The sequence below is a fragment of the Octopus sinensis genome, linkage group LG4 (genome assembly GCF_006345805.1).
Source record: "Octopus sinensis linkage group LG4, ASM634580v1, whole genome shotgun sequence".
NCBI classification, from domain to species: domain Eukaryota; kingdom Metazoa; phylum Mollusca; class Cephalopoda; order Octopoda; family Octopodidae; genus Octopus; species Octopus sinensis.
This window is the reverse complement of record NC_043000.1, coordinates 42,019,965-42,036,649: the sequence shown is the minus strand read 5'-3', so window position 1 is coordinate 42,036,649 and position 16,685 is coordinate 42,019,965. Positions and strand designations below refer to the sequence as shown.

The window sequence follows — 16,685 nt, the reverse complement described above, 5'->3', positions numbered from 1 at the left end:
ATCATTAGAATTTGGATGTGAGGCCTTTGAAATCAAATTATATTTCCTTCCCAAATGGCATTGATAAAATCACTAGTTTTGAAGGAAAGTACCACCAAAATGGTACAGTTTATTTGTGGATGTGCATGCATTTTAAGACTGATGTCTCTAACAGATATTAAAATATTAATGGAACTAATAGATATTACAAGCTGAATGAAGTTAAGAGTTAGATTAAAGATACAGAAAGATGGGGATACAAACTTAGAAAAGAAAACAAGAACAGTCAGGGTATATTTTTCTCTATCAGATTTAATCTTGTTGATAAATATGAAAGTCAGTTGACCAGATGTTGTGGCTGTCATTTTCTGTACTTAAACCTATAAATTTGATTTTTTTTTTCTTTTTATATTTGTTTCATTCTATTTTTGATATTTTTACACCTACAGAGAACTAGGCTAGTGGGTGTTAGAATAGTTAGTATATTAGAGAAAAAATTACTTGTACTATTTTGCAGACAAGAAAGTAAATTTCAAATGCAGTAAAGCTGTGAAAGCATCAGAAAGATTGGGTATTTACCCTTATAAGATGGGGGAAAAAGTTGCCAGTAGGCGGCTACAGGAGCTACTTTTACCATGTTTAGTTACATCTCTCACATTAATGTTTTGAGTTCAAATCTGACCATGGTTCTCCTTACCTTTCATTCGTATAAGGACATTACTGTTGTTGTTTAACCTTTGCTTAGTCCTAATCCAGCAAATTTATTTTCAAAAGAATCCCATTTATAACCATTCTGTATTTTTTCCCAGACAATATATGTAAGATTACATTATTAAATGAATCCTTAGGGCAGTGAGCTGGCAGAATCATTAGCATGCTGGACGAAATGCTTAGCGGTATTTCACTCATCGCTATGTTCTGAGTTCAAATTCCACCAAGGTCAACTTTGCCTTTCATCCTTTCGGGGTCGATAATATAAGTACTAGTTGAACACTGGGGTCAATGTAATCAACTCGTCCCCACCTCCCTCAAGCTGCCCTTGTGACAAAAATTTGAAATAATTGTTAAATGTATCCTTTGCTTTTTCTGTTAAGAGTGAGTGATTCTTTTTATCCATTTACTTATTTCAGTCATCAGACTGTGGCCATGCTGGGGCACCATCTTGAAAAATTTATAGTCAAGCAAATTAATCCCAATACCTTTTTTTTTAAGCCTGGTACTTATTTTATTGGTTTCTTTTGCTGAGTGTAATTTAAGTAAGATTTGTCTGCTATTTGCAGTGATTGAGCCAATTGACATCATGGTCAAGTGACACATCAGGGTTTCTCTTGTTAAGTCCTGATGTTCATTAAATAAATACCAGAAAAGTACAACACTGGATTTCATGTAGTTGACTGGGCCCACCCTCTAAACTTTGGGATTTGTACCAATATAAGAGGGTTCAAAATCAGTATCCTTTCATCCATTGTGCATGCAATGAATTGACAGAACAACATTACAAGCTTTGCCAGAATCATTAATGCATCAGACGAAATGCAAAGCAGTATTTCTGTGTTCAAATTCTGCTAAGGTTGATTTTGCTTTTTATCCTTGTAGGCTTGATAAAATAAGTACCAGTTGAGTGGTGAACGCAGTTTAATCAATTATCCCCCTTTCACAAAAGTTCCCACCTTATGCCTACAGATGCAAGGATTATTATTATTATTATTATTATTATTATTATTATTATTATTATTATTATTATTATTGTTATTATTATTATTATCATTATTATTATTATTATCATTGTTATTATTTTTATTATTATTATTATTATTATTATTATTATTATTATTATTATTATTATTATGAGAGCAGTGCATGTCATCAAAGTGACACCGGGGTAAAATATACAAAGCCCAGTATGCTCATCATAACTACCCGTTTGATAAGGGTACACCCAGCACATACATCACAATCATATGTGTGCGACATAGTGACATGTCAAGATAAACAGCACATAACCTTGTGTGTGGGGCACAGTTAGAATTTTCTTCAAGTCGAGTAACCCATCCAATTCAAAATGTCCCTGAATAAGGGTTAAGGATGTTGAACGAAACACCCATGTTTCCAAAGGTAAATTATCCAAACCCCAAAGAATTCCTCTCAACACATGGCTATGATACTCCCCACTACTTCTGCATGTGATTAGAGATGCACATATCGTCAGCCACTAAGCGACATGCTCAACTGGTTATGGTCAAGCAACTAACAAGCAGGTCTGTAGTTTTGAGTAGAATATTTGCTGTAGCCCATCTTTTATACCCTGACAAAATAATATGTGATAACACTTCCAATCAGTTAAAATCAGAAGCCATGAGAGCCACTGCCTAGTACTGCATCAGGGCATTATTATTATTATTGTTATTATTATTATTATTGGACGTGTTGTTGTTTCATTTATATTGCTCAAGCTGGCAGAAACCTTAGCACGCTGGGCGAAATGCGTAGCCATATTTCGTCTGCCGTTACGTTCTGAGTTCAAATTCTGCCGAGATCGACTTTGCCTTTCATCCTTTCGAGGTCAATAAATTAAGTACCAGTTACGCACTGGGGTCGATGTTATCGAATTAATCCCTTTGTCTGTCCTTGTTTGTCCCCTTTGTGTTTAGCCCCTTGTGGGCAATAAAGAAACATATATTGCTAATTAACACCTGTGTTTTTGTATCACACTTTAATTGGAAGATGACAAAGTTTCTATGGCATCAGTCTTCAACATTGATTTGATCAAAAAGACCAGTATTTTGCTGGGGCCTTTTCAGACGTTGGGCATCCCAATAATCTTCAGCCCGATTACCAGGACTACGTACCGTAGCGTGTGTGTTGTATCCATTAACAGGTCAAAAGAAGAGAAATGGCATTTTAAAAGGTAATCCTATCTGTCTTTTTGTTATTCCTAAAATAAAATCTTAAATTAAAAATAAATTAGCACCAAGATAATTTTCTCTCTCTCTTTCTTTCTGATGATGGTGATAGAATTTCCCATCGAAGATGATGTGTGAAAGTTCAGTTTTTGCTGGGTGACCAGCACATATGATTAGTTCATAGTGATAAAATGTATGTGTTGCACATTAGCTCTCTACCTCCATCAAATCGAAGCTTCCTGAACAGGTGCACAGTGTGTTACACATCAGGTGTCGGAGCGATCATTGAGAGCAATGCGAGGTGAAGTGCTCTGCTCAAGGACACATTGCACCTCCCAGTCCCAAAACTGAAATCGCGATTTCATGATCATAAGTGCAACACTTTAACCATTGGCACATGTGCCTTCACAATGTATGTGTGTGTGTGTGATCTCAAACACAACATACCACCAAAGGTCTCAGTCACTTGTCATCACCTCCATGAGGACCAACATTCAAAAGGTGGTTTTTATGTGCCACTGGCATTGGCCATCACTACAATTTCACTTGGCTTGATGAGTTTTCTCAAGCATTAGCATATTGCCAAAGGTCTTGCTCACTTGACATCTTCTCTGTGAGACCCAATATTCAAAGATCATGCCTCAAAACCTATATCTTCCTGGGTCTACCTCTTCCTTAAGTTCCCTCCATAGTTAAAGACCAGCTCTTATTCGCACAGCTGTCCCCATCCATATGCATCAGATGACCATACCAGCACAGTTGTCTCTTTTGCACACCACATCTGATGCCTCTTATGCCCAACTTTATTCTCAAGGCACTTACTCTCTGTTGTACACACACACACACACATATAAAAACAGCAACGGTCAAAGATATTTCAACCATGAGCATCCCATATTTTATTCACACAGCACATTTAGGATTATATTATCCAATATGTCCTTCTTTTGTAAGATGACAGAGAGTGACTTGAGAAGGATTTGCCAACAATTTCATGAAGGCTGAGTGACTGCATAGAGGTCCCCTCTTACCGAGTTGCTTCCTGTTACCATTTTCAAGTTCATGAGAGATGAACTCATATTGGCAACTACAAATACATCTGTGTGTGTGTGTAAGTATGTATATATTATATATGTGTGTGTATATTGCATATATGTGTGTATGTATATATTATATGCATTGTAGTTTTATATTTGTAAAATTTGAGCTAATTAAGTTACTAATGCCATCCTGTTTTTGACTTTGAAGTCTATCATTGAATACTATAAACTGGACCTTCCCCATTATTGGAATACCAGAGTACCAAGATATCGAACAGATGCCTATGAGCATTTTTGAATGCGATGTACGAAACTCAGCTTCTTACCGGTTGGTGATAAACTTGACCACAAACATGGATGACATTGATGATACAGTACTTAGTGCAAAGGTTTTCAATGGAATTGACGAAACATTCCCTGAATTTGCATCCGATTATGAAGGTAGGTTGCAACTTTCATTCTGCTCTATATGAGACATGTATTGAATATGCATTTGAAGAGTGGTATGAGCAGGAAGAATATGTCTAAGTGGATAATATTCTTTTATTCTTTTGTTTGTTTCAGTCAGTTTTGATTGCAGCCATTCTGGAGCACTGCCTTAAAGGGTTTGTTTTTTTTTAATTGAAGAAATTGACCCCAGGACTTATTCTTTGTAAGCCTAGTACTTATTCTATGGGTCTCTCTTTCTGAACCGGTAAGTTACAAGGATGGAAACGCACCAACATCAGTTGTCAAGCGATGGTGGAGGGACAAACACAGACCCCGCCCCCATATATATATATATATATATCATTACAGATAAAGGGTGAAATATAATTGATTTAATAAAATCAACAAATTTCACCTAGTAGCACTTCGGTATGGAAAAGGACCATATTCGGTAAAAGTTTGTATAATTATAACAATAAGGGTCTTTGCAACAAGTTGCTTGACCACATACCGAAAATTTTAGAAATAGCAACCAGAGGACTGCTATTTTATTTTACTACAAAAATATGTCTCCACAGACAACAATATTTGTAACTCATATATGGCAAAAAAAGAAGCAAAATAATGAAATCAAACAGTCCACGGTCAATTATGGACACACGTTTCTGGATTAGAATCATAAGATTCATTTTCTTCATCAACATAATATTCTGGTAAATATTATATAATTATATATATATATATATATATATATATATATATACAATAGGCTTCTTTTAGTTTCCATCTACCAATTCCACTCACGAGGCTTTGGTTGGCCCAGGGCTGTAGTAGAAGACACTTGCCCAAAGTGTCACACAGTGGGAATGAACCCAGAACCATGCGACTGGGAAGCAAGCTTTTTACCACACAGCCATGCCTACGCCTATTTTATGATATTTCATAATATATTATTATTATTCTAGTTTTTGTATAAGGCTCCTACTTCCCTATATTCAGGAATAAAGCCATAATATTTCTGTGTCAGATTTTGGTGTATCCATTTTTTTTTTTTGTTTTCCCAACTCTTCCTCATTCATTTATTATGTATTTTGAAATACCATAAATGTAAGTTTTTGCTGGCAAAACCAGAGCATTGATTTCTCTTACATTATTATCTTTTCCTTTTGCATTTACTTCTGGTTTAAGTATGTGCATTGTACTCAGTTTAGTTAATTGATTACCAAGTATATTTGTAAGTCTGTGTTTAATCTAATTATTCTATCTCTATTTCTTTAATTAGCATGTCAGTATTTTTAACCTTTCAGCATTCAGATTACTCAGTCAAATGTAATGTTTATTTATTCACATTGATTTGTAGTTGTCATACATTATCTTGTAGCTTCAAGGTTTTAGTGATGTAATTTTTTTTTTTAGAATGTCATTGTTAGGGTAGGTGTGAAAGGCTAGATCTGGCCAGTCAGTCTGAATATAAAGCAGAATATTTGGGCCAGATATGGCTGGTTAAATAATTTTACTTTCTTCAAGATTGCAGTACCACATTTTTAAAAACCCAAATCTTTTATCAGTTTCTTTAGCAAATCCTTGTACTGTGGGCAATACATGTCCATTTGTTATCAGCTGCAGCATACAACTTGATGCTATCCATATACAAAAGATAGTTTAGTTGCCCTTCCATAATTTTTGTCTTCAAGTTCAGTCTGGTTTAACATGTTGATTACAGGTATTAGTGCTTAGCAAAGAAAGAAAGGAAGAGATGAGTTCTCTTGGAAAATTCATCTGTTAATAGAGATAGGATTACTTTTATAATTCCCCTGTGGAACTATTTGCCATTTTCTCATTATATTTCTAATGTATATGTTTTTGATGGTTGCTGCATTTCTCATAGTTTGTGCTTTCAGGATCCATGAATCAGGAGCACTGCCAAAAGTCTTCTGGTAGTCAATCCATCCCAAGCTTTGACCCTTCATTCTCCTGTTGTCTTGCAGCCATTTGAACCTTTGCAATATGTGCTCAATTCTAGGAAAAGATGTTTGTTTTCCATTTGTTTATTCTCTGCAATATTATTACTTTTAAGATTTTGTGAAACAGTTTATTTTTATCTATATTTTAGGGTTGCTGTTTTCATAGACTTAAGATGGTTTTTTTCCTATCAGTGAGCTAGCTATTGCCCCTAACTCTATTTAGTATTGTATTAAACATCATTGCTAGCACCTTATTAAATATTTTAAACAGAAGTTTGTGGTTTCATCATGTCTTGGTGCTGTTCAGTTGTTATTTGAGGGTTTTTTTGTGTTGTTAGGCCATCCTACAATTGGTTAGGTGCTGTTTTCATGGTAATTCCTTCACTGCTTCTATTCTTTCCTAGACTTCTACTTCTTTTTATGTTGCTGTGTCTTTAGTTTCTATTTTACTTTTTACCTAGATATTGATAAAAAAAAACATTGTTTTTGATTGGAATCGAACCATTTGTTTTGTTCAAAGAATCATTGTCACTTGTCATAGCAATGGGTAGCACAAGACATTGTTAAAAGCAAGACATTTTAAAAGGAACTATTAAATGTTGACTTTCATAAAAAACAAAAATTTCAAATACAGAAGATTTATTATTAAGATGAAATGGATAAACGTGACTTCAAAACTAAACTAAAAGCAAGATATAAACTAGGAATAAGACAAAACATAATAAAATGTGAAAGATGGCACGACTGTGTAAAAGATGTGTCAATAAAACTCACTATTCATTTACCTTTACATTTTGTTTACTATATTTCGTTTGTATATCTTTTTTATTTTTAAATTACTTCTCTTTGTTTAGGTGTTCTTCCAGACATATCGTTTCATTTGGAATTCCTGGAAAATCAGGCTAGAATAGCTTTAGTAAATATAGTCTCTCTCCAACTGCTCAAGACTTTCACAAAACAGGACAACCCTGATCATGTTGTATTGATTTTCAGTGTGAATTTCACTCCAATGAAGAATATCAAGTAAGTACATAATTCAGAAAGCATGTTACAGCTTATTCAGTTGGTAAGGTACTTGATTTGCCAACTGCAGGGTCACTATTTAAAATCTCATTATCATCATCATCATCATTGTTTAACATCCGCTTTCCATGCTAGCATGGGCTGGACGATTTGACTAAGGGCTGGCAAACCAGATGGCTGCACCAGGCTTCAATCTTGATCTGGCAGAGTTTCTACAGCTGGATGCCCTTCCTAGCACCAACCACTCTGAGAGTGTAGTGGGTGCTTTTACGTGCCACCGGCACGGGGGCCAGTCAGGCAGTACTGGCAATAACCTCGCTCGAATCTTTTACACATGCCACTGGCACAGGTGCCAGTAAGGCGATGCTGGTAATGATCCCACTCGAATGGTGCCTTTTAAGTAATAATTCTGGGCATCAATACCCACCAGCTATACACAGATGCCAGTATAATTCACCATTGTAATTAGCAGAAACATATACTACTTAATTCACAAGCATTGTTTCATTAGTTGCCAATATGAGTTCATCTTGTCATGAACTTGGAAATGTAGAGGCACATGGCCTAGTGGTTAGAGCAGTGGACTCGCGGTCGAAGGATCACGGGTTCGAATCACAGACCGGGCGATGTGTGTGTTTATCAGCGAAAACACCTAAGTTCCACGCAGCTCCGGCAGAAGGTAATGGCGAACTTCTGCTGACTCTTTCGCCACAACTTTCTCTCTCTCTTTCCTCCTGCATCTTGCAGCTCACCTGCGACGGACCGGTGTCCCGTTCAGGTGGGGAATCTATATGCCAAGAAACTGGGAAACCGGCCCTTATGAGCCAGGCGTGACTCGAGAAGGAACAAACAACAACAACAAACTTGGAAATGGTACCAGAAACAACTCGGCAAGAGGGGACCTCTATGTAGTCACTCAGCCTGCATGAAATTGTTGGCAAATCCTCCTCAAGTCACTCTCTGTCATCTTACAAAAGGGGAAGGACATATTGGATGATATAATCCTAAATGTGCTGTGTGAATAAAATATGGGATGCTCATAGCTGAAACATGTTTGACCTTAGATCTACTTTATCACGACTATCCTGGAAGTTAAAAATCAACAGCATCGGTAATGCTTTACTTGATGGGGAATGACATGTATAATGTCTCAACAGCTGAATTCAGTTATAAAACGTGAGAATTTCTTAGTTGCTATTGTGTACTCATTAGCTGGGGTGGCATAACTAATTATCATAATTCAAGTCTCAAGTCCTATAACTCAACTGTGCACTTTTCCTATTATCAGCCACAAGTAAAGTAGATGGCTTATATTTATTGTGACACCAGCCCACTAGAGAGGTACTCTTTGCAAAATAATTCACATTCTTCTCTGCTCTGGTGCTGAAATTTAGTCAAGGCCAATATTGACGAAGCCAACCAATGCTCAAAGATTTTGCAGTCATAACCATACTATTTTTTTAGGTGTATATTGGGCTACATTATCCAGTGTGTCCTTCCATTTTCAAGATGGTTGAGTTTCATTTTATGGAGATTTTGCTGCTGTTTCTAGCAGCATGAGCTATTGTGTAGAGGGTTTCATTCATATTTCTGTTATTTGAAGAATCACACATAATGGATGGAATTATAATTATCAGCTTTGAGCAAATAAGTAAACTCTACTGCATGTATTTAGTGCTCCTTCTCTCATCTTACCATGTAGAAAATGGCCTTACTTGATATGCAGAAAAAGAATAGGTATGTATATTACATAATGTACCAATTGTAAAGTATGGGTGCATAAGATGTGTAGTAGAATCAGAGGCAAGCTAATGGAAAAGGCAGACAGTATGTAGCAGGTGGACAATGGCAGTTAGCACAAATTACACATGGATGAGAAGTGAATTTTTTTCAATTGCCCAAGAGGCTACTTGAAAGTGGTTGATAGTTTCTATTACTCTGGTAACCTGTTTAGCAGAAGAGAGGAGGAGACCCCTTCGGTCATGAATGACCATGGGATTGCACCTAGAAAGCTACCCTCCAAGGCACAAGTCCAGGCAAGGTTGTTTATGGAAGGCCAACAGTCGCCCATGCATACTACCCTCCTCTCTCCACACCACTTATGTTATACAAGGGAAAGGCAAAGGCTAATACAGCTTGGCACCAATAATGTCGCAACTCATTTCTACAGCTGAGTTAAATGAAGCAACGTGAAATAAAGTGTCTTGCTCAAGAACACAACACGCAGCCCGGTCCAGGAATCAAACTCACAATCTCACAATCATAAGCTTGACGCTCTAACCACTGAGCCATGCACCTTCACAGCAGAAGAGAATAAAGTTGCTATTAATAAGAGTTGAGGGAGCTATTACCTCTGATGGCAAAGGTGATAACAAAGTGTTTCTCTCTCAGAATGTAAAGAAGATTGTATGGTGATACTTGTATACAAACTTTAATGCTACATGATGGTGGGACATGAACCAGAATATAAAGAACTTGTGAAGACAAGAAAGAAATGAAGAAGCAAGCATGTTTTACTGAACATGCAATTTCAGTATGAATGAACAACAAAGGGCAAATGAGCTGAAAGCAAAACTGTAGTTGACCCATAAGCATTTGAACCAGCCATATCCAGCCCCAAATTTTCTACCTGTTTTATGTTCAAATCAGCCAAATCCGTTTTCCCATTTATACCTAATTATGTCATTCAATTCATAAGCAATTGCATCACTGAAATCTCAAAGCTATGAAATAAAGCATGATTAATTCAAATGAATATGTATTGAATTTGATAGAGTAATCTGAATGCTAAAGGGTTAAGAGACATCAGATGATGTATGCAAGAGAAAAAAACTATGCTGGTATGGGCATGTGATGCATGTGGAAGATGACAGCTGCTTTTGTATAAACAATCCTATTGAGATCATTGAAATAATTTTAATGACGGATTCGGAATATGAATAATTTGTTCTTGTAATCACTTCAGTTTTATGAGGATCTTCTATTACAATCTAAATATACACAGCTTTAGGTGTGCAATATCAAAATATGGCATTCTTATATGGTTTGGATAAGCCATATGGTAACATGTGCATTAAAGCACATGTGAAGTATGTGCGCATGCATGTGTGTGTGTGTGTGTAATGATCAGATTAAAGGTGATATTTGTTATAACTTCCAATTGGTTCTTGGAAGTTGTCAACAAATATCAAGAAAGCATTAGTTTATGTATAATGGTCAGCTATAATAATAGAGACAATCATTTCTAGATTAAGTTAAGAAGAAGCAAATTTGGATGTTAGAAATTTAAATCAAGGAGTAAAGAAGATGTACAGAATATACACATTTAATACTCCTTTTTTTTTTTGGCACTTTACAATGTTTTTAAAATTTCTATTTATTCTATACATTACAAATTGTAAATTGAAAACTATCCTATAATATAATTTCTGCTTTTTTTTTTTTTTTTTTAACACTGCTATATTGAACAGAAATGTTACTCACCTTGCAATCACTAAGAAGAATGGGTGTGTTTGGCGTTTCCCTCTCACTTTTATTGCTGATAACCCCGTCATTGATGACACTATAGTTATCAAATCTCTGAAACTGAAGGAGAAGTCTGTGGCTCGTTTTTATCTCCACAGCAATGAAAAGTAAGTAGCATTGTTTTCAATTTATTTTAGTTTTTAAATTTGTTATTGTTTGTTTGTCTTAGGCTTTGTCTATCTGTCTCTTCTGTTCCATTTCAGTTTCTCTTCTCAACGACCCCCTACAATTCACAGGGTAGGCTAATGAGGGAAGAGGGCGTTTGCATAGTTACTCGAATTGCTAAAAATTGCAACTAAATCTCCCTTAAATTAAATTGTACCTTATTACAAACAAAAAGAAAAATGAAGGACACTAAGCTAATGTACTCCTTGATACACTATGTCTCAACAAAAGAGAACATGGCTGTAACTGAAATGCTTTTATCAGAGTTGATCTAGGGATAGTGAACTAGTGTTTGTCTTTAGTTTGGGCAGCAGCATCTAAATGAGAAGAAAGAGAATGACATGGGTTTTCTTTGATGAGCTTTACTAGATGTTTTTCACACCACGTTGGTTATATTTCCTGTGAGAAGTACAAATTAATTAAACATGCATGAGTTTTACAATGTAGCCTCTGCTTGTTATTTATTATCTCTACTTCAGTGAAGGTGGAGGTATTGTTTTCAGTCATGTTTGTTTGTTTGTCTGTGGACAAGATATCTCAAGAACTACTGGATGGATTCAGATGAAACTTTCAGGGATGTTTGGCCTCATGACTGGCACAAACTGCTTAGATTTTGGGATCAATCTGATACCAGACAAGGAATCGGGATTATTTTTCCTGTTTTTTTTTTACTTAATTTTTGAGAGCAGTCAGATTCATTTTAAGTATTCTAATTTATGAGAGCAGTCAAGTTTATTTCAGATATTCTCATTTTAAAAATCCTCTCTGGCTAATCGTTGAGAAGACGTTGGTGTTGCCTTGATGGAGGTTTGTGCTCTTATTTATTTTTGTCCTGGTTTTTATCCATTTTGGCAGATCCTGATGATTATTGCATTGATGCCACTAAAAGGCTACACCAGTCAATCCGTTGCTTTATTAGGTGCTGAGAGGCTATTTCCATAATCTTTCTCTTAGATTGTGCAAATGTAATTGTGAGGGAATTGGACTGCTGTTTTTAGTAGGTCCTATAGCCATAGGGAATCTATCTTTAGAAATTATGCTTACAATTAGATGCCCTTCTTAATGGTAACAATTCAACTGTAAACTAGGAAGTAGAATCTATTGTATGTTTTTCATGAAACAAAATGAAATAAGTAGAGTTTATACTTTGATATTAGGTACAACACAATGGCTATACTAAGATTTAAGATCTTGATCATTCGATCTTACAGTCCAGTAACCATAGTGCAATGTCAATTTACATAAAATATATTATAATAATTATGAACATCCGTAACATATGTTATCTTATCATGCAAACATGGCTGTGAGGTAAGAAGTTTGCTTCCTAACCACATGGTTCCAGGTTCAGTCCCACTACATGGCACCTTGGGCCAGTGTTTTCTACTATAGTTATAGGCTGACTAAAGCCTTGTAAATTGGTTTGGTGGATGGAAACTGAAAGAAGCCCACCATATTTATATATCTATATATATATATATATATATATATATATATATATATATATATATGTGTGTGTGTGTGTCTTTGTCTCCCACCACAATTTGACAGCCGGCATTGGTGTGTTTACATCCCTGTAACTTAGTGGTTCAGCAAAATGAGACTAAAAGAATAAGTACCAGGCTTTAAAAACAAAAAAAAATAAGTACCAGGATTTATAGTGCCCCAGCATGGCCACAGTCTAATGACTGAAACAGATATAAGTTAAAGATAATCTAAAAGAAACACTGTGCTGTTGCTAGACCAGTTCAAAATAGTAGCCAAGTCTTAACTCAAATTATACCATTATTTTTTTTTAATGGAAGAAAGTGTACTCTGGATAATGTAGTATGATATCTGCAGAAAAAGACATGTATACATACATGAACCACATGGTTCTGAGTTCAGTCCTACTGCACAGAACCTTGGGCAACTGTGTTCTACTATAGACTTGGGCTGACCAAAGCCTTGTGAGTAGATTTGGTAGAGGGAAACTGAAAAGAAACTCATCATATATATATATATATATATAATATATATATATATATATATGTGTGTGTGTGTGTGTCTTTGTCTCCCACCACAATTTGACAGCCGGCATTGGTGTGTTTACATCCCTGTAACTTAGTGGTTCAGCAAAATGAGACTAAAAGAATAAGTACCAGGCTTTAAAAACAAAAAAAAATAAGTACCAGGATTTATAGTGCCCCAGCATGGCCACAGTCTAATGACTGAAACAGATATAAGTTAAAGATAATCTAAAAGAAACACTGTGCTGTTGCTAGACCAGTTCAAAATAGTAGCCAAGTCTTAACTCAAATTATACCATTATTTTTTTTTAATGGAAGAAAGTGTACTCTGGATAATGTAGTATGATATCTGCAGAAAAAGACATGTATACATACATGAACCACATGGTTCTGAGTTCAGTCCTACTGCACAGAACCTTGGGCAACTGTGTTCTACTATAGACTTGGGCTGACCAAAGCCTTGTGAGTAGATTTGGTAGAGGGAAACTGAAAAGAAACTCATCATATATATATATATATATATATATATATATAAATCTATGTGTGTCTTTGTGTCTGTGTTTGTCCTCAGCTATCATTTGGCGAATGGTGTAGGTTTGTTTACATCTCCATAACTTACCAATTTGCCAAAAGAGGCTGATAGAATAAATACTAGGCTTAAAATATATATATATATATAAATACTGAGATCGATTCATTTGACTGAAATGTCTTCCAAGCATGACCACAGTCTGAAACAAGTAAAAAAAATATATATATCCATCGTCAAAATATCTTCAAACATAGATCTGACAGTGCAGGGATGATCAAAGAATAAGGTCTAAATAATGTCTTTTAGTTAGGAACTACTTAAATAATTGTTTTATTTTCTATCATTCCAGAGTTCCAAAAGAATTCCAAGTACAGATGACTTCTGACAGTGACCCTGAAATTGTAGTGACACCTAAATTTGGTGTACTTCCTGTTGTTGGTGAGCGTGGGGTTGAATTAAATGTTTTGTTTACTCCAATTGCCTATGGCCAAGAGAACTTTGCTACCTTAATGGTTCAGGTAAACTAATAAGTGTCAAGAATTTCATTCGTGTTGATTGTAGTTGAAGGCATATATACATGCATGCATACATACATACTTGCATTCATTTGCTAGGTGTTTCCATTATTTTGTCCAACCCTGTATAAATATTTATAATGATAACATATGTATCATCACCATTATCATCATTTTAATATCCACTTTTCAATGCTTACATAGACCAATCATTGTTTACACAACACACATACACATAAATCTGTAAATTACTATCTGTTTGTTTACATTTCCAGACGGATTCAATGCAGTGGACCTACGACATCTGGGCTTACCTAGCAAAATACGAACCCCCAAGGGGAAAATCAAAGCCACCTATTGCAAGACCTCATCCCTTGCCACAGTTAAAAGGTCCTTTCAGAGATTTTGTACTTGAGAACTGTCAGCTCACTCGAACTGCTGTGTCATCTCCTATCAAAGGGGCTCCCATTATTAAACGTCCACTGGGATCTGATATGTTTTGATTACATATTTCATCTTTACTTGGCTTAATTTGAGGCTCCTTAAATAAATAGTTTTTGCCAAATTTGAACCTTTCTTTTCTTGTTCATTTTCTTTTTTCTTTTTATATTATAAAGTTGTGATGAAGGTGGTGACCTGACAGAATCATTAGTGTTTAGGAATAATTGCTTAGCAGTATTCCTTCCAGCTCTTTATGTTCTAAGTTCAAATCTTGCCAAGGTCAACTTTACCAGTCTCTAACGCTTTATATATATATATGTTTTCATTACTTTTATTGTATTTATATTGTATTTATATTTGTGTAACATTGTCTGTTTTTCCATCCTTGTTTTCGTATACATTCGATGCTTTCTTCCAAGGAATCTAAAGCTCTTAGCTTAGTTTTTCCTTGGGGCTGGCCAGATTGGAGCAATCTCAAGATTAATCAGCCAAATTGCAAGGATGATCTGGTTCTTGATTGAGGATAGAAAGCTTTGAATAACCTGTCCTTGTTTTTTTGTATCATCTATCTGAATGTTTTGTTGTCCCTTTTTGTATCACCTAGTTGTCCAGATGTTTTGCGTTCTTGTCCCATTTTGTATTATATATATTTATATATATATTGTTATATTTCAGGATGGTCATTTAAAAACAAAATTGCTAAATAACCACATGCATTATATATTCATTCTTCACTCATTTATTATTGTTCTTATTTTTTATCTTATGTCCATTGTCTGGAAATCCTTTGTCACACACTTGTGACCTCTTTAGTGACTCTTCCATCCCACATATCTCCTTCAGTCAATTCAGTCTTTCTTTGGTGTGTATATACACATATCCTTTCTGGGTCAATAAAATAAAGTACTAGTCAATTACTGAGATCGATGTAATTGACTTTCCCTCATATCACTAAAATTACTGTGTCAAAATTTGAAAGAATTATTAAGGCACATGGCCCTATAGTAGGTTCCTTTCTTCAACCAGGTGCACATATTGTGTCCTTGGGGGTAAGCAACTTCATTTTATATTGCTCCAGTCTACTGAGCTGAAAGTGAATATTACTTGGGTACTGATGAAACCTTTTCCACATCTAAATGTCACATTGTATTCTCAATGTTCTGCTGGATCAAGGATAGTAGAACCAAGAGGATGTCTATATCCACTTGAGACTATATAAGCACCTACAGCAATAAATGAAAACATAGTATTTGTTACCTAATTATACTTACTTGTGCATAGTATTTGTACCCATGAGGGATAGATGGCAATGCTTGAAAGATGAAAGGTTTCTTATATAAGTGCAAGGACACATATTTTAAGGGAATGCTTAGTTGGTTCTGGGGTCCCCAGTACATGACCGGTAAGTTATTTTGTTAATTCAGGAATGATAAAACACAAAGTCCTTTGATGGGGTTTGAACTCTAAATATAAAGGGATGTACCTAAAATATTACAAGGTATTTTGTCCTTTGCTCTACCGAGTCTGCCAATCTAGCAGCATTTGAGTCCAGTTGTTGTTACTATTATTGTTCTTTTTGATTTCTAGTCAATTCTGATCAATCAAACCTATGTATGAGTAAAGGAATTCCAACCGTGACCACCTCCTTTTCCTATGTACAGGGAATCCAAGAATACATCCTCCAAGATGTTCTCTTTCAAGATAGTACAATGTGAGTTAATGAAAATTTGTTTGTTATTGCCTAGCAAGTCAAGTAACCATATAGCTGCTGAGTGCTTCACTTGTTTATAGTGGTTAGTCCAAATTCAAGTCATACCAAAAGTCACTAGCTACAGATATGTGTCTTTTCAGTTTTTTTTTCTTTTCTTTTTTGGAGTGAGGAGAGGATTTAGTATGGTAAGGAGCAGAAACTCCAATGAACTTTTTTCAGAGATTTGCTACAGAAATAGAAATTAGTGTCTCAAAAATGAAGATAACCTTAAACTAGACTTGGTCTAAATTCCTATGATAAAGTGGACTCTATTAAAGGCAGCCAAGGGGCCAAATGTGGTTTTGAATTGAGTGATCAATCAAGTTATCTTTTAACTAATTTCACAAGATATAAGTTAACCACAGGCTGTAGACACTTCCCTGAGATGGCACACTGTGAGGCTGGTTTTG

General features: G+C 35.4%; 1 protein-coding gene across 2 annotated transcripts in view; it reads left to right on the top strand.

Annotated features, from left to right (window-relative positions):
• LOC115210439 (cilia- and flagella-associated protein 47-like) overlaps window positions 1-14,655 on the top strand; it is a 208,424-nt gene extending 193,769 nt beyond the window's left edge. For both annotated transcript variants that reach the window (XM_036501982.1, XM_036501983.1), the window contains 6 exons: window positions 2,704-2,887; window positions 4,131-4,363; window positions 7,170-7,338; window positions 10,809-10,970; window positions 13,919-14,087; window positions 14,360-14,655. In XM_036501982.1, coding sequence (XP_036357875.1) covers window positions 2,704-2,887; window positions 4,131-4,363; window positions 7,170-7,338; window positions 10,809-10,970; window positions 13,919-14,087; window positions 14,360-14,587 — 1,145 coding nt within the window. In that variant the 3' untranslated portion in view covers window positions 14,588-14,655. The remainder of the gene's footprint in view (window positions 1-2,703; window positions 2,888-4,130; window positions 4,364-7,169; window positions 7,339-10,808; window positions 10,971-13,918; window positions 14,088-14,359) is intronic.
• The last annotated feature ends 2,030 nt before the right edge of the window (window positions 14,656-16,685 follow it).